The sequence below is a fragment of the Crotalus tigris genome, unplaced genomic scaffold (genome assembly GCF_016545835.1).
Source record: "Crotalus tigris isolate CLP2741 ecotype Arizona unplaced genomic scaffold, ASM1654583v1 scf7180000017977.1317863, whole genome shotgun sequence".
Taxonomy (NCBI): domain Eukaryota; kingdom Metazoa; phylum Chordata; class Lepidosauria; order Squamata; family Viperidae; genus Crotalus; species Crotalus tigris.
In genome coordinates this window covers 1,047,522-1,066,435 of record NW_024096755.1, presented here as the reverse complement: position 1 = coordinate 1,066,435, position 18,914 = coordinate 1,047,522, and the positions used below count along the sequence as shown (strand labels likewise).

The 18,914-nt window shown below is 39.1% G+C and overlaps 1 protein-coding gene across 1 annotated transcript; it reads left to right on the top strand.

Annotated features, from left to right (window-relative positions):
• The first annotated feature begins 310 nt into the window (after positions 1-310).
• On the top strand, positions 311-14,812 carry LOC120309058 (vomeronasal type-2 receptor 26-like). Its single transcript, XM_039345853.1, has 6 exons — positions 311-453; positions 1,414-1,705; positions 2,728-3,657; positions 4,585-4,812; positions 8,833-8,959; positions 13,911-14,812. The coding sequence occupies exons 1-6, from the start codon at positions 311-313 to the stop codon at positions 14,810-14,812; spliced, it is 2,622 nt and encodes an 873-aa protein (XP_039201787.1).
• The last annotated feature ends 4,102 nt before the right edge of the window (positions 14,813-18,914 follow it).

The following is an 18,914-nucleotide window of genomic DNA, read 5'->3' as shown; positions in this document are numbered from 1 at the left end:
AAGATTGTAGCTTCTTTTTCTCTTGAGGTATATATGCATAAACACTGATGCCATTTAGAGCTAGAGAGAAGAGACAAGATTATGGATAGGTAAGGATCCATAACGCTAACGCTAGGCAGTCCAAGGTTCAGACTATCAGGAGATTGAGGCACCATTCAAGTCAGGCAGTATTAACCACAGATACAGTAATGGCTGGGACCTAGAAGAAAAGAGAATCATATCCTTTGCCTTTGCACTGAGGATGGCATTTTTATTAGTGTTCCTACTAGTACTACTTCCTTCCATGGTGTGCAAGAGTGATAGGTGCAGCATGTATAATCCACACACTCCATATCACAAATACCATCATCTGGGAGACCTTATGGTTGGTGGCATTGTTTCACAGGCTGCAATTGTCTTCAAACAAATCAGTTTAACCAAACCTCCCCCATCAGCAATGCCTGGAGATTTTATGTAAGGAATTGTCCATTTAATTGTCTTTCAGAGATTTCAGTCACTGAAATAGTTTAATATCTGGCCCTAATTATCGGCTAACACTAAGGAGATACTGAGAAATATAGTTTGGAAAGTATTCACACATTTAAAGCAACATTCTCAACTCTTAAGGTCCTCCTTATTTGTGACTTTGATTCCCAGTTTTTTGAAGATGGGTAGGAATTAAATAAGAGGATGCTTAGATAGTAGAAATCTAATTTAAACCTATTTCTTCCTGTAATATTTCCATTGTCTTCATTGCTTTCTTCTGCCTGGTCTCACATGATGCTACCTTCTTACATTTTTTAAAAAAAAATTGCGCTTCCAGTTTTAATATAGTTTTTAATATGGTTTTCTGTCTGGAAAATATTTATTGATAATTTAAAAAATCCTCTGGAAAAGCAATATTCTTTCTTACAGAAACACAAGTAATCCAGAAACTTTTGTACAAGCGTTAAGATGTGTAATCCTAGCTATTTGCAGGAGCTTAAATAGCTGTACCTTTGAAAACCATTTATTCTGAGTTTTAAGTACTTTTTGGATTCCTTCAGTTCCTTATTTTAAATGTAATTCAGTTCATTTATATAATCAGTACAAATAATTGTAAAAACATTTACATATATGAATGCTTTTATCCCCATCCTTTTATATGTTGCCTAATAAAGTTTCATGGATGATGTCCATATGTGTGTGTGTGTGTGTGTGTGTGTGTGTGTGTATGTGTGTGTGTGTATGTGTATATATATATGTGTGTGTATATATGTGTGTGTGTGTGTGTGTGTGTGTGTGTGTGTATACCTGAATGTGATATCTGGGAAAAGGTTATATATTGCTGTCAATTTGTATTAATTCAAAAGTTAATTTGTGTATTGTTTCTTCAAGAGGTGCAGAGAATGAAGTCTGGTATTATTTACCTCTATTCATATTCTCTCATTGTAGCCCCGTTGCTAAGAATTACCAACACATCCTGGCTATGGCATTTGCTATAAAGGAGATAAATGAAAACCTTCAAATCTTACCCAATCTCACCTTGGGTTTCCATATTTATGATAGCTATGACAATGCTCAAAGGACTTACCAGGCTACAATGCTGTTTCTTTCATCAGTGGAGAGACTGATTCCCAATTACAGCTGCAATATCCATAATAATTTAGTATCTGTTGTTGGGGGATTAGATGCTGAAATCTCTCTTCATGTCTCCACCATGTTGGATATCTATAAAATTCCACAGGTAGGATATTTTTTTAACAACATATATGAAATTTAACATACATAAATCCTGTAAACTTTTAGTTAGGTAGTTTCAATTGCTACAAAACAAAATATTATTAAATAATTTAAATATCCCTTTCAAGGTAGTGATTATAAAAGAAAGGACCAATGACTGGCAGAAAGTGCTCTCCTCAAACTAAAAAAAGGTTTTAAAAGTTTGCTCTTATTAAAGATAAAAACACCTGTCACCCTCTAATATCTCATTTACACAGTTTCATTGTTAAGGTTTGATCCTTCTGAAAATGAACTCTTACATTCCATTTCTACAATATTATTAAAAAAATCTGATCATTTTCTTTGGGCATATAATATTATATCAATAAGTAGTCTAAATTACATGCTTACATGACATATTGATTCCACACTACACTTTACATTTGTGGAGGGCAAGGCAAGCAGAAACTGGAAGTGACAGAAAGGAAATAATGACTTTCTTGGGAACAAAGATGCAGGAAATTGGGAATCAACAGGAACAGATCTATAAATATTCAGAAGAGGAAGGCTGAAAAGAATATCCTACAAGTCAGACAAAGCAATTAAGACTTAAAATGAGGTAACAACCAAAATATTGTTGCAAATCTGATAAAAAATGGAAGCAGAATGAATCTTTCCTTGCCTATCAGTGTATATCTCCAAATTCTACTGCAATAAGGAAGAAGTACTCATGTTTTTTCATGGATGAGGGGCTCAAAAATATACTGAATCTCTCTAAATCATTTTGAATCTCAGTCAAACATTTCAGAATTGTCTAACACAATTTAACATCATTAGGATCAGTTTGAAAGGATGTTTCAATGAGTTCTAAATTTAAGGCACCATCCTAACATTTATGACAAAACAATGCAAACATTAAATACAGCGGGAACTGAAATGGGATTTCAACTAATACTTTATGTAAGTATTATTGGATTCTTAATATATTTTATCTACATTGTAAGGGTTCTATACATGCTGTTTTTATTTTTCCCCATTTTTCTCTAGCTTATTTATGGTTCGGCTCCTTTGATGAACGAAAAATCTCCAGAGCTCACTTTTTACCAGATGGTTCCCCCAGATCCACTTCAGTATGCAGGAATTGTCTCACTGCTCCTACATTTTAGGTGGACGTGGATTGGGATCCTTATCATGGACGATGACCAAAGCGAAAAATTTGTACAAACTGTGATTCCAGTTTTTTCCAAAAGAGGAATTTGTTATGCTTTCATTGAAAAAATTGGTAAATTTAGTGATATAGATGGACTTTATCACATGCTTCAGAAAGGAGTAAAAATATATGATCAAGTCATGGGTAGTAAAGCCAATGCATTTGTGATCTATGGGGAATCCTTCACCATGATATTTTTGAGATGGTTGCAATATATACCAAGTATAGAAAAGACAAGAACTAGACCAAAAGGTATTGTGTGGATAATGACAGCCCAGATAGCGCTGACTTCCTCAGCATTTCAACGCTCCTGGAGTACGGAAATAATCCATGGTGCTCTCTCCTTCTCAATGCCCTCTGCTTATCTACCAGAGTTTCGGTCATTTGTTGCAAAACAAAATCCCATCTTCAGTAGAAAGGAAAATGGGTTTATCAGTCAGTTTTGGCAAGATGCTTTTAACTGTGTGTTCTCAGATGAAGTTGTGAGTGATGTGTCTGGAGGCATTTGTACTGGGACAGAGAATCTGAAAAGCCTTCCTGCCCCTATTTTTGAAATAGACATGACCGGCCATAGCTACAGTATCTACAATGGTATTTATGCAATAGCTCATGCTTTCCATGCCATATCCACATCTAGATATAAACACAGAGCAATGGGGGTCAGAAGAGGAGAAAAAAACCATAGACAAGATATCATACAGGTAATACAGGTATTACAGATTATCAATATCCTCATTTGCCAGATCACCATCCATCTAAGTATATTGGTAAGCCTGCATCTGCATTTCATCTGCTTTCCCATCTCCTGAATATGAAATAACAGCTCATAGTTTTGTCACAATAGTTCCTTTCCATTGTTACTATTTGAATGTTTTATTTTGAATTCTATTGAGTACCTCTCTATGAAGTTTAGGATGTTAAAGTTATATTTGTGAGATTAACATTAGAAAACTCACTCTACTGAATGTCTCATTGAACTGTGTTTGTCTGTCTATGCCTGTTTCTGTATCTGTCTGCCTGTCTCTGTATGTTTGTCTGTGTGTGTCTCTCTGTGTGAGAGAGACATAATAGCAGTGTTCCAATATTTGAGGGGCTCCTACAAAGATGACAGGATCAAACTATTTTCCAAAGCACCAAAAGGCAAGATGAGAAACAATCAGTGGAAACTAACCAAGGAGAGAAGCAACATAGCACTAAGGATAAATTTCCTAATGGTGAGAGCAATTAACAATGGAACAACTTGCCTTCAGAAGTTGTAGGTGCTCCATCATTGGAGGCTTTCAAAAAAAAAAAGACTGGAAAATCATTTATCTGAAATGGTATAGGGTAGGGGTGTCAAACTCGCAACATCATGTGACATATCATGACTTTTTTTTCCATTACCAGCAATGAGGTGGGTGCAGTTTCAACATAACACATCTGGCCCAGGGGCCAGCTGTTTGACACCCCTGGTATAGGGTCTCCTGCTCAACTAGAAGATCTGCAAAGTCCCTTCCAACTCTATTGTTCTATGTTCTATGTGTGTGTGATTCAGTGACAATAAATGTAAAAGATATCAACAAAGAATGCAATTGTATATCTTTTTTTTCTGCTATGAAAACTATCATCATGGGAATGAGTAGTTTAACCTTTCAAAAACTCTTCCAGTTTTATTTATTTGGTTTATTTATTTGTTTGTTTGATTATTTGTTTAGCTTCATTACTTTCTAAGAAGAGTCTCTTTTAACAATAGTGCTGGGGACCAAATCTCCTTTGACCAAAATGGCATAATAAGAGCTGGCTTTGATATTATCAACTGGATTGCTTTCCCAAACAAATCATTTCTTCGTGTAAAAGTTGGGAAGATGGATCACCTAACTCCTCCAGATCAAGGTTTAAGTATCAATGATGACCTCATTACATGGCACATTTTGTTCAACCAGGTAAGGTCCAGTTATTCCACGTGGTTCTGAATTAATTCTGACTTTTATTCTGATGTTCATTTTCTAGACGATGCTTGATGTACATGAAATATTGATATTAATAAGTTTTATGTCAATTCATATGATGAGATATTACTCATATCTGCTTAGATGGCTAGCTCTACTAATTATGTTTGAAACAAAAGTATATTATTATACCTATTGCTGAAAATTGGTGTGAAACGCAATTGGGTTATTTGACACTTATAAATGTTGGTTTAAGCTTTCTTAATATTGGAACCTTTGCTTTTTTAAATTTGAAATCTGTGATTTTATCTATACTGGCAGGTGCAGGTAGTCGTCAACTTTGTTTAGTAACTGTTCAAAGATACAGTACCAATCGGTCATCACACTAACAACCATTGCTGCATCCCCATGATCACATGAGCAAAATTTGGGCACTTGGCACTTGGTATTTGTTTGTTTGTTTATTTGATTTCTTTCTTTATTTGCTTTTCCAGTGTGTCTGATGGCTACAGGATCTAATATGGTATTTATAATGGTTACAGGATCCGATATTGTATTCATGATGATTATAGGATGTGATATGTTACTTATGATGATTACAGGATCTTGCAGTTACATGATCACCAGCTTCCAAGCAGCAAAGTCAAATGGGGAAGCTAGATTAATGTAATAACCACTTCATTTACTTTATTTATTTATTTATTTATTTAATTGTATTTATATGTCGCCCAATTCCAAAGGACTCAGGCCGGCGTACAAAATTAAAACAATCATCTAACAATAAAACAATAAAATAATACAATCATACCGTGAGTCCGATCATATCCCGGCCCCCCCGGGGACATCAGCCCCAGGCCTGCCAGAACAGGAGAGTTTTAACGGCTTTCTTAAAGGCCGGCAGGGTGGGAGTTGTTCGAACCTCGGGGGGAAGTTGATTCCACCAGGTCGGAGCCACCACAGAAAAGGCCTTTCCCCGAGGGCCCACCAGCCGACATTGTCTGGCCGACGGGACCTGAAGGAGGCCCAATCTATGGGACCTCACCGGTCTCTGGGAACTGTGCGGCAGTATGCGGTCCTGCAAGTAACCTGGCCCTATGCCATGAAGGGCTTTAAAGGTGATAACCAACACCTTGAATTGCGTCCAGAGACCCACAGGAAGCCAGTGCAGCTTGCGGAGGATAGGTGACACATGGGCGTACCTTGGCGCGCCCACAATCGCTCTCGCGGCTGCATTCTGAACCAACTGCAGCCTCCGAACGTTCTTCAAGGGTAGCCCCATGTAGAGCGCATTACAGTAATCCAGTCTTGAGGTGAGAAGGGCATGAGTGACTGTGAGTAAAGCCTCTCGGTCCAAATAAGGCCGCAACTGGTGCACCAGGCGAACCTGGGCAAAGGTCCCCCTGGCCACAGCCAATAGATGTTGTTCCAAATTTAGCTGTGAGTCCAGGAGGACACCCAAGTTGCGTGCCTGCACTGAGGGAGGTAAATTTGCCTCCCCCAGGACTAATGATGGACCATCCAGTTGACCTTTGGGAGGCAAGACCCAGAGCCACTTGGTCTTGTCAGGGTTGAGTCTAAGCCTGTTCACCCCCATCCAGACCCTCACATCTTCCAGGCAACGGCACATCACGTCGACTGCTTCACTGAAAGGACATGGGGTGGAGATATACAATTGGGTATCATCCGCATACTCATGATACCTCACCCCGTGTCGCCGAATGATCTCACCCAGTGGTTTCATGTAGATGTTAAAAAGGAGGGGGGACAGGACCGAGCCCCGAGGCACCCCATGATCGAGGCGCCTAGGGGTCGATCTCTGTCTGCCCGCCAACATCGACTGCGACCTGTCAGAGAGGTAGGAGGAGAACCACCGCAATACGGTGCTGCCCACCCCCACCTCTCCGAGACGACGCAGAAGGATACCATGGTCGATGGTATCGAAAGCCGCTGAGAGGTCAAGAAGCACCAGGATAGAGGAATGACCCCTATCCTGGGCTCGCCAGAGGTCATCAGTCAGTGCGACCAAAGCAGTCTCAGTGCTGAAGCCGGGCCTGAAACCAGATTGAAAAGGGTCCAGATAATTAGTTCCATCCAAGGATCGCAAGAGTTGGGACGCCACCACCTTCTCTACAACCTTCCCCACAAAGGGGAGGTTGGAGACAGGACGAAAGTTCTTCAAAAGAGCTGGGTCCAAGGAAGGCTTCTTGAGGAGGGGCCTCACCACTGCTTCCTTTAAAGGTTGCAGGAAAGACCCCTCCATCAAGGAGGCATTGATTATTGCCTGGAGCCAGCCTCGTGTCACCTCCCTACTGGCAGAAACCAGCCAGGAGGGGCACGGGTCCAATAAACAGGGGGTGGCATTCATTGCCCTCATGGCCTTGTCCACTTCATCAGGGGTCACAGGCTCAAACTCGCTCCAGATAACATGACTAAGACCAGCCCCCGGCAACTCAGCTGGCACTGCCCAGTCGGAGTCCAAGTCTCTCTGAATCTGAGCGATTTTGTCCGAAAGAAACTGAACAAACTCCTCAGCTCTCCCCTACAAGGGTTCCTCCGCCTCCTCCACTTTAAGAAGGGAGCGGGTCACCCTAAACAAGGCGGCCGGGCGAGATTCTGCGGACGCAATAAGTGCGGAAAAGTGAACACGCTTTGCTGCCCTTATCACCACTAAATAAGTCCTAAGATAGGCTCTTAAGAGTGATCGGTCAGATTCAGAGTTACTGGCCCTCCAACGTCACTCTAGACGTCTCTTGTGGCGCTTCATCTCCCGGAGCTCCTCAGTAAACCAAGGTGCCTTTCGGGGACCACCACCACAGAGATGTCGCAAAGGCGCAATTTAATCCCGGACGAGTTGTGGGCAAGGGAGTCAGGTATTTCCCCAAGCTCCTCCTGGAACCGATCTGGGTCCATTAGGCGCCTGGGGTGGAACTACCTAGTCACCTCCCTCTCCCTGCGATGGGGGAGCGATGCTCTGAAGTCCAGCCTCAATAGGAAATGATCTGTCCATGACAAGGGCGAGATCTCTATTCCCCTTAATTCCAGATCATGTCTCCATTGCCCCGAGAGAAACACAAGGTTGAGTTGTGACCACCCCTATGAATCAGATCCTGGATTACCTGGGTCAGGTCCATGGTTGCCATGGAAGCCATGAACTCTTGCGCCGCCTCTGAGCGATCGCCGAGTGATGGTAGGTTAAATTCCCCCAGTACCATAAGTCTGGGGAACTCCACTGCCAACCCGGCTACTGAATCCAGCAATGCAGGCAGGGCTGTTGCAACGCAACTGGGAGGTAGGTACGTCAGCAGCAAGCCCAACTGAACCCGTGAACCCAACTTCAATAGGAGGGATTCACACCCAACAACCTCCGGGGCAGGAATCCCACGAGGACTCAAGGACTTCTGAGCGATGACTGCCACTCCCCCACCCCTGCCCTGATGTCGAGGCTGATGAAGCACCACAAACCCGTCCGGGCACATGCCAGGTCCTCCCTGCTGTCCAATATTAAATCACGGACAAGGGGGGCTTTGTTGACAATGGACCTGGCATTAAGCAACAGCAGCCTACAACTAGGGCCCTGTACTCCCCTGTCACCAGTACTACAGGATGAGCCTTTTGAGGGGCCGGAACAAGGAATCGCTCTAATATAGCGAGTCCTCATTCCCCAAATATGGCCTGCCCCTCGGCTCCCGCCATATCTGCCCATCCCAGTCATAACTTTAATGATTAACAACTGTAGCAAAAACAAATTGATGTGACTCAATCTTGCAACTGCCTTACTCAGTTGCCGTTTGAGAAATGGAAGTTAACTCTTGTTGCAAGACAATAATTTTGTCAGAGAGCTAGTTTACTATATTTAAAGGAATTAATGTGGGGCGGCAGGGCTTTCTTCAAAATACATTGATGGATGAACACAAGCAAAAGTGTTATGGAACAGAAAGAGATTAATGTGTACTTAAATGTTTACAAAAAATTGTATGCCTTCTTCAGACTATTGTTATCTTCTTTCATTCCTAGGTGCAGCCTATTTCTATCTGTACTGAGAGTTGTTATTCAGGTTCCAGCAAGAAAGTCAAGGAAGGACAGCCATTTTGCTGCTATGATTGCATCCCATGCCCAGACGGGAGCATTTCAACTGAGAAAGGTAAAAAAAAATATATTTGATCTGGGTTATCTGAAATAAATTTGCATAAAAATGAAGTACATATAGTCTTCAATTTATGAACACAAATTAAAAATCCTCAACTTATAAGCCCAAAATTTCCATTGTTAAGCAAGATAGTTGTTAAATGAGTTTTGTCCAATTTTACAACCTTTCTTGTGACAGTTGTTAAATGAATCACTGCAGTTATGTTAGTAACAAGGTTGATAAGTGAATCTGGCTTCTCCATTGACTTTGCTTATCAGAATGTCACAAAAGGGATCACATGACCTCAGGACATTGCAACCATTATAAATGCATGCCAATTGCCAAGCATTTGAATTTTGATCATGTGACCACAGGGTTGCTGCAATAGTAGTAAGCATGAAAAATAGTTTTTTTCAATGCTGTTTTGAATGGTCATCAAAAAATGTTTGTAAGTCTAGGATTACCTGTACACTATGTTTTGAGTTACTCCAGATAGTAGGAAGCTGTGATATGTTAATAAGTCATTTCTCAAATCAATGGAGTAATAGATTCCGCTCAATGGAAGTTCAGACATAGTTTGCTCATGAATTATGAGTAACTATTTCCTACTTTCAAGAATCAATCTTTTTAAAATTAACATCTGTCACTGAGGAATTTATGAAATATACTTGCATATATGCACCTCTCTCCGAGGTGGCGCAGCAGTTAGGGTGCAGTACTGCAGGCCACTTTAGCTGACTGTGTTCAACAGGTCAGCGGTTCAAATCTCACCGGCTCAAGGTTGACTCAGCCTTCCATCCTTCAGCTTCGTGCTTTGAGCAGCAATGTGTGGTCTTAGCTGTTTATTCCTTTTAACTGCCAGTGGGGGTATGAACTGATTGGGTGGGAGCTTGGCTGTGTTCTGATTGGGTGGAGGTGTGTTCTGAATGGTTAGGGGCTTGGCTGTGCTCTGATTGGCTGGGGGAGTGTTCTGTTTGGTTGTGCTCAGGTTAGTCTGAGTTGCAGAGGGGTTTAAGATTTTGGGCTGCCTTGCTATTTTCTGGCTTCGCGTTCGTGGTCGTGCCTCCTCTTCATGGAGGGTGTCAGTTTGCTTCATGTATGGATTGGAGGGGTTTAAAGTGGCTAATGATGCAGCTGTGGTCTGGCTTCTGGTTTGTGGTCGTGCCTTGTCATCGGTGTGGCTTTGGGTTTGTTTTTTGCGTGGATGTGTGGTGGTGACATCCTGTGTGGTTTTTGTGAGTGTGGGTCTGGTATCATTTTTTGCGTTAGGGAATCGTTTGTCAATAAGAGCGGGTTTCCAAATGGCTGGTAGGCGGGAGGTATCATCTCGCTTGTTCATGCTGTGTGGGCGTTTTTCTATCTCGATGGCTTCTCTGATTATTCTGTTATTAAAATGTTCACTTTTGGCAATGGTTCTGGTATTTTTAAAGTCAATTTCATGTCCTGTGGCTTTAGGGTGTTGGACCAGGGAAGATGTTGGTTCCTCTTTTTTGACTGAGTTCTTATGTTCTTCAATGCGTGCACTTATTCTTCTGTTGGTTTGTCCGATGTATGTGGTGGGACAAGTGGTGCATGGGATTTCGTATACTCCTTGATTTTCTAATTCAATTTTATCTTTGGGGTTTCTAAGGATGGTGGATATTTTTCTGTTTGTGCAGAATGCTGTTTTGATGTTGTGTTTATGGAGGATCTTACTGATTCTGTCTGTGGTGCCTTTTATGTATGGGAGGAGGGCTTTGCCGTTTTCTTGTTCTTTGTCTTGGATTTTAGTGGGGGTTTCTTTTTGGATTAGGTTTGTAATCTTATTTCTATGGAATCCATTGGATGTTAGTACATTGGTGAGAGTGTGTAATTCGGGTTTTAGGTGTTGTTCGTCAGCTAAGCGTTTTGATCCTCCATAAACACAACATCAAAACAGCATTCTGCACAAACAGAAAAATATCCACCATCCTTAGAAACCCCAAAGATAAAATTGAATTAGAAAATCAAGGAGTATACGAAATCCCATGCACCACTTGTCCCACCACATACATCGGACAAACCAACAGAAGAATAAGTGCACGCATTGAAGAACATAAGAACTCAGTCAAAAAAGAGGAACCAACATCTTCCCTGGTCCAACACCTTAAAGCCACAGGACATGAAATTGACTTTAAAAATACCAGAACCATTGCCAAAAGTGAACATTTTAATAACAGAATAATCAGAGAAGCCATCGAGATAGAAAAACGCCCACACAGCATGAACAAGCGAGATGATACCTCCCGCCTACCAGCCATTTGGAAACCCACCCTTATTGACAAACGACTCCCTAACGCAAAAAATGATACCAGACCCACACTCACAAAAACCACACAGGATGTCACCACCACACATCCATGCAAAAAACAAACCCAAAGCCACACCGATGACAAGGCACGACCACAAACCAGAAGCCAGACCACAGCTGCATCATTAGCCACTTTAAACCCCTCCAATCCATACATGAAGCAAACTGACACCCTCCATGAAGAGGAGACACGACCACGAACGCGAAGCCAGAAAATAGCAAGGCAGCCCAAAATCTTAAACCCCTCTGCAACTCAGACTAACCTGAGCACAACCAAACAGAACACTCCCCCAGCCAATCAGAGCACAGCCAAGCCCCTAACCATTCAGAACACACCTCCACCCAATCAGAACACAGCCAAGCTCCCACCCAATCAGTTCATACCCCCACTGGCAGTTAAAAGGAATAAACAGCTAAGACCACACATTGCTGCTCAAAGCACGAAGCTGAAAACACCAGCCTGAAGATGACGAATGGGACTTCGTCGAAACGTCGCCAAGGCACTTCCAATTTTACGTGGGAGAAAACCCGAACAACCAAAAACATATATATATATATATATATATATATATATATATATATATATATATACATACATACATTGCTTACTGGTGTACACCGCTTAGAGAGTGCTTGCACTTAAAAGCGGTATATAAGTCTCATAAATAAATAAATAACATTATTTAGATCATTATTTTTTGTCTTTCTTCTTGACCAGGGTCTTCAAACCTGGCCCTTTTATAACTTGTGGACTTCCAGAATTCCTCAGCCAGGCATGCTGGTTGAGGAATTCTGGGAGTTGAAGTCCACAAGTCATAAAAGGGCCAAGTTTGAAGATCCCTGTTCTTGACAGTTAAGTATGGGGTGTTTTATGCCAAGTGTTTGTCTGTTTGAATTCTAAAATCCCAGACTTTATTTTCTAATACTTTGTTTATGTTGTCGTTCCCACCAGTTCTTGCTTGCAGGCAAATAGTATTTCTTATAAATATCCCTTTGAAGGTGTTGATACTTTCAAGTTGTTCCTTTTTTATCATGATAGAGCTATTATCTACATACGAGATCCATATTTTGGGTTATTTGCATGGGAATTTCTACTCATTGCATTATGATCTCTGCTATGAGTCCTGAGAGGTGATCTCATGGGTGTTTCTCCAATTTGTTGGTATATATGTCCATCAAACTAAAAGTAGGTGGTAAGACAAAGGTTGATGAAATCCATGATTCTGAGTGTTTACATCTTAGTGTATTTAGTATATTTGGACACATGAAACTATCAACAACATATTCAAAGGGAAGAATAAAGCAGCAATGCACTCCCCTTCCTGGATATCAGCAGCAGCAGAGGCAGTGCCAGCAAATTAGAAACACATGTCTATCATAAAACCACCTTCACTGATCAAATGCTCCACTATTAAAGTAGCAACCCAAACTACCACAAAAAAGCTGTGTGAGAGCATTATTAAATGAGCATGAACACACTGCAGCAACCAGGAACATCAGGAAAAAGAAATAGATCATCTCTACATTTTCCAACAAAATGCAGACCCCTGCAACTTTGCCTGACTGCCTGACATTTAACCCACTACAGCACAACCAATACAGTCTGTGAAAAGGGTAACACTGCCATACACGAAAACATTTCAGAAACAACCAATAGACTATTACAATCACATGGCACCATAATAGTACACAAACAAACTAAAGCCCTCCAAAACATCTTAAGTAAACCAAAAGACCCATAGCCTAAGAAAAGAAAACAGGAGATACCTACAACATACAGTGTAAGGATTGTAATACAACCCTATGTATGACAGACAGGTAGAAGACTAGCATATCCATGAACACCAATTAGAAATAAAAAGACATAATGAAAACTCCTTAATTGCATAACACATGGACAGACTTCACCATAGTTTTAACTGGGAAACCATGAACATCCCAGAGCAAACTAAGTCCAAAAATGATAGAGAATTCCTGGAAACCTGGCACTCAGACAAATCAGCCATCAACAGGCACATAAACACAAACAATATCTATGTACCATTTCAAAAGGAATAATCAAAAAGCTAAAAAACCACACCATCTCCATGCCATCAACCAACACCCAGAAGAGATTAACACCAACATTAATAACTACACCAACAATTAAGCAGGAAACAATACCCCAAATAAGGAACTATCAACTCTAACAGTTCAGAAAGCACCAAGAACCCCACAGTTCAACTGTGGGCTACAAATATTCTCTTCTGTCAGTATCATTACTTTTCTGGACTTCTAGTTCAATTTTAATCTAGTCCACCAGTCCAGCTATGTATCTAATATCTGGAATTACCTAGGTGTTAATTCCCTTGATGATTTTTCTTTCACTGAGTTTGAACACTGTTTCACTCTTCCGATGCTGTCATTATAGTATGCCTATGCTTCTACTCTTCATGTAGACAAATTCTTAATTTTAAATAAAATTCAAAAGATAAAAAGATAATTATGTAATTCAAAATTTATCAATAATCAGTGAGCTCACAGACTTTCTATAAACCAACTTTTTTGTTTAAAAAGTTGGTTTATTGTGATAGGACACTGTTCATATTAATGACATGCTAGCAAGATAAATGTAAAATCTTTTTTTTTCTTTTTTAGACAAAAATGAATGTGTTAGATGCAAAGATGACTATTACTCCAACACAAGAAAAGACTTCTGTATTCCCAAAATTGTCAGTTTCTTAACGTACAAAGAACCTTTAGGGCTGAGTTTAGCCTGTCTTGCACATTCTTTTTCCCTAGTCACAGTTCTTGTGCTAGGCATATTTGTGAAGAACCACAATACTCCCATCGTCATAGCCAACAACCGGGATCTGACCTACATCCTCCTCATCTCTCTCCTGCTCTGCTTCCTTTCTGCACTCCTATTCATTGGCCAGCCTGGAAAAGTGACCTGTTTTTTGCAACAAACAACTTTTGGAATGGTCTTCTCAGTGGCTGTTTCTTCTATCTTGGCAAAAACCATCACGGTGATTCTAGCATTTATGGCTACCAAACCAGGTTCCAGAATGAGGAAGTGGGTGGGAAAGAAATTAACCAATTCCATTGTTTTTTCCTGCTCCCTGATCCAAGCAAACATCTGTATTTTGTGGCTGTCAATGGCTCCCCCTTTCCCAGATATTGATATGGTCTCAGTGCCTGAAGAAATTGTACTACAATGTAATGAAGGTTCTGTGATCATGTTTTATTGTGTCCTTGGCTATATGGGTTTCCTAGCTCTCATCAGCTTCACAACAGCTTTTCTTACTAGGAAGTTACCAGACAGTTTCAACGAAGCTAAGTTCATCACCTTCAGCATGTTGATCTTTTGCAGTGTTTGGTTGTCTTTTGTCCCAGCATACTTGAGCTCCAAAGGGAAATACATGGTGGCAGTGAAGATCTTTTCCATCTTAGCCTCTGGTGCTGGGCTTCTAAGTTGCATTTTTTTCCCTAAATGCTATGTTATTGTGTTACGACCAGAGCTGAATAACAGAGAACAACTAATTAGAAGAAAAGAATGATAAAAATTATTTGTTATATTGTTGATCAATTTTTGTAAGGGTAGAATTCTATTTCTGTATTCATAATAGAAGATTTTAAAAAATAGTATTTTTAGCTACTTGTCTGTATACATTTTGCCAACTCTATCCCTATCCCTTCATTGAAACTTTGATTTCTATGTCTATGTTATTAAACCTTAGCTGTGGACCAGCTCTCTAAAATGATCTAGGAATGGACCAAGATTAGAGAAAAAAGACTGATAAGTGCTGTAATATCTGTAAATTGTAATGCATTTCCTGATCCCTATTGTAGTATTCTTAGCTATTAACATGGTCAAAAGGTTTCCTCCATTTCTGTCCTATCTCATGTATGGTTCTGGAAACCTCCAATTAATATGCAATAAGCTAAGATATAGTAGTAAAAAACAAAGTATCAGTCTCAAACATATTTTGTAGTTCTAACACTGTCTAACAAAGAAAAAAAGACAAAAGAAGCAGTCTGGCATTGGGATATTAAACTCACCATCTACTGTATTAGAAACACCAGAAATGGTAAGTATACTGCAAAGTTCAAAAGGAAAGAGAATTACTGGAAGGAAGCAATGACAAGCAACATGTGAAACAGAATTACAGCTTATTTAACCAGATTACTCAAATGCCTTTTTCCTTCTGCATGAAAAAACTATTGAATGTTTGGCCAATGAAATATAGTGTAAAGTGTAAGTAAAGTGTCCCCACAGACCCTAAACTGTACTGAAACTCATCCGCTTTAAGATTTCCACACTTCTGCTTTACTTTTCTACCAGTTTAAAGTAAGAGCCAAGGTGGCGCAGCAGTTAGAGTGCAGTACTGCAGGCCACTTTAGCTGACTGTGTTCAGCAGGTCAGCGGTTCAAATCTCACCGGCTCGAGGTTACTCAGCCTTCCATCCTTCCGAGGTAGGTAAAATGAGGACCCAGATTGTTGGGGGCAATATAAATATATATATACATTGCCTACTGGTGTACACTGCTTAGAGAGTGCTTGCACTTAAAGCGGTATATAAGTCTCATAAATAAATAAATAAATAAAATAAACTGCAGTTCTTCAGTATACCAAGAGGATATAATGGCTTGGTAGGTTAGGAAAGGCCCTTCAGGAATCAACAGCTAAGGACAACTGCACAGTGCAATCTTCAATTGAAAGATGCAGTGCCTTAGTATAATAACCACTATCAAATTTGGGAATTCTCAAAAATCCAATAGATGACAAATAAAAATGACTGTCATGAATGTTCTAGCAGAAACTACCGAAAGAGAACTCCAAGCAGGATTTCTGTATTGCCAAGGTGATAAGATTCTTATTTTCATGAGAAATTTTTAGTGAACAGTTTAGCTTTCTTTTTTGTTCCTGTTTGATTGCTGCTTTAGTTGTGGATATATTTATGAAACACACACTCTTTTAACATTTTACCTAATAACCAGGACCCCACTTGAATTCTTGTTTTTCCTCCTCCTCTGCTTCTTCTGAAAATTATGTCCTCTGAAAGAAAGCCTTTGCATCAACACTCTTTCCTGTTTCCTTTGTGGTAAAAATTATCACGATGATCCTAGCATTCATGGGCATCAAACCAGAATCCATAATGAGGTAGTGGATAAGAAAAAAAAATTCAATTTATATTGTTATTTCCTATTTTCTTATGAATCAAGTAATTCTATTGCATGTTTGGCGATTTTTCTTTCATCAGTGAAATATTCTACCTTTGTCTGTCAGAAAACTACCTGACACTTTTTTTTATTGAAAAGTTTTATAAAAGTTACAATATACACCCCAAAGCCCACCCATCCTAAACCCCCCCTCTCCCTCCCCCACTTCCCAGAGCTGAGTACAGCTGAGTACAGCTGAGTAAAGCAAGAAAATATTGTACAGTCTTGGTTTCAGTATAATCAATTGTTGGCTAGGTGGAAGTTAGATCAAAAGGTTAGTATTACTTTAATGGATGAGAATTTGGTAAAACAGATTAAGGATCAAAATTAAGTGCATATAAAGAGAATTTATACTGTTTTAATAGAATTGGATTCGGAAATGGAGTTAGTTAAAGATTGTATGGTAAAGTGGCTCAAAATATTCAAGAACTGATTCCATTGGATATATGGGAGGTAATTTGGGTTAGAAATGCAAAATTTACCCAGGCCCAAAATTTAAGAGAAAATTTTTACAAAATGTTTTATAGATAGCATCTGGATCCTAAAAAGTTGTCTTGTATGTATCCTAATTTACAGCCCAAATGTTGGAGATGTGGTGGCTTGGATGCTATTATTTTCATATCTGGTGGACTTGTAGAAATATAAAAGTTTTCTGGATTAAGATTTGGTAGAACATTCAAAAGATTTTCAGGAGAAAGATAAAGTTTACTCCACAATTATTTTTATTGGGTGTTATTGTAGATTGTGATACTAAAGAAACTAACTTGATGTTGAATTTGATAACAGCTGCAAGGTTATTGGTAGGGCAATATTGGAAGAAGGATTGTTTGCCGACTATAGAAGAATGGACGCTTAAGGTGTCAAATTTAGCAGAAATGGCTAAGATTTCTTCTTATCTGAAGGATCACTCACAAGAAAGATACATTTCGGTCTGGAGAAGATGGATAGATTATATTCAGAATAAATATGGGACTAAAAAGTTCCATCTAGTTTATGAGTAAATTTTAGAGTATTATTATTATTAATAGTTTATTATAGTAAAATTTTTATTAGTTTTATTATTATTTTTAGTATTAGTATTGTTTAAAAATTTGGATATTGTATTGTTTAATAATTAGGATATTAACTTGTTTAACAATTTAATAATTAGGATATTAACTTGTTTAACAATTTGGATATTGTATTGTTTAATAATTAGGATATTAACTTGTTTATGTTTACTTTTAATTTGTTTATATTTATGTTAAAGGGGAGTTAAAGCGCATTATGGACTTGGTTATTTATATAGTTGGTTAATGTTAGTTAGAGTACTACCTGACACTTTCAATGAAGCCAACATTTTGATACTTTGCAAAGCTTAGTTATGCTTTGTTCTAGCAAGTGGAAAACACATGATTGCTAGAGATATTTTGTCCATCTCCACTTCAAGTGCAGGGATAGTAGATTGCCCTTCTACCTCAATTATGTATTATGATATGACATGAATTGAATAAGGAGGAATATATTCATGGAAATAAATTATTTATCCTTTATAAAAATGTTCATATCAGAAAGTTTGTGTAAGTAGCAGTACTTTCTCAAATTTGCCTGTGTCACTTAATTATGCATGTTCAAGTTTTCTTAATATTTCAAAGAGATACCCTAAGGAAGATTATGGCTGATTAGCACAGTGAGATTTTTTTAAAAAATAGCTGCAGAATAGAACGATAACCCACTCTCCTAAGATTGGACTATATGACCTGCAAGGTCCCTTCCAATTCTGTTATTTTATGCTCTATGCTTCTATCATGACCAAGAATAATATATTTCAATTTTATTTGTTTGGTTGTTACATTTAAATGTGCTCTTGCCATACAATTCTTTGCAATTCAGAAAGCAAAGCAAAGTCAATCATAAGAAAACAAAACAATTTTAAAACAACCCAAAACAAGTTTTGCTGGAACTTTGATATAAACATCCCTAAATTTCTTCTCCAAATAAAGGGAAACACATCAACACAAACCCCAATCCAAACTATCTGTCTATCAACCCAACCTTCTTCCAGATGCTTTGTGGTCCTTCAACTGGTTAAAGAAAAAATGTCCATTTTGAATTAGGCCAAAATAGCCTTTCCTAACTGAGTGAAAGAGAAAATACTTGCTGAACTGTAAGAAACACAGTTTCTCTAGCAATTCCATAGGGAATCAAGCTGTGTCTTAATAATTAACTTCCTATTCAGGAGTCTAAATAATTACATTTAATTCTCCTCTTTTTCCAAACCCCTGTGAATATGCCCAATAGCAAAACTTTTTATTGTGAGATAATTGCTTCTTCACCTTTGATATATATGGATATACGTACAAATATTACCATTTAGAGGGGGAGAGGGTGGGAGTATGGCTAGGTAAGATCAACTATATCTATGCAGGATAGTCTAAGGTTTAGATTTTTCTAGCAGAT

Excerpts from the sequence above, each read along its gene's own strand:
- LOC120309058 (XM_039345853.1), top strand. The coding sequence starts at position 311 with ATGTATAATCCACACACTCCATATCACAAATACCATCATCTGGGAGAC. Across the intron at positions 1,706-2,727 it reads ATATCTATAAAATTCCACAG|CTTATTTATGGTTCGGCTCC; the intron begins GTAGGATATTTT and ends ATTTTTCTCTAG. Across the intron at positions 4,813-8,832 it reads GGCACATTTTGTTCAACCAG|GTGCAGCCTATTTCTATCTG; the intron begins GTAAGGTCCAGT and ends TTTCATTCCTAG.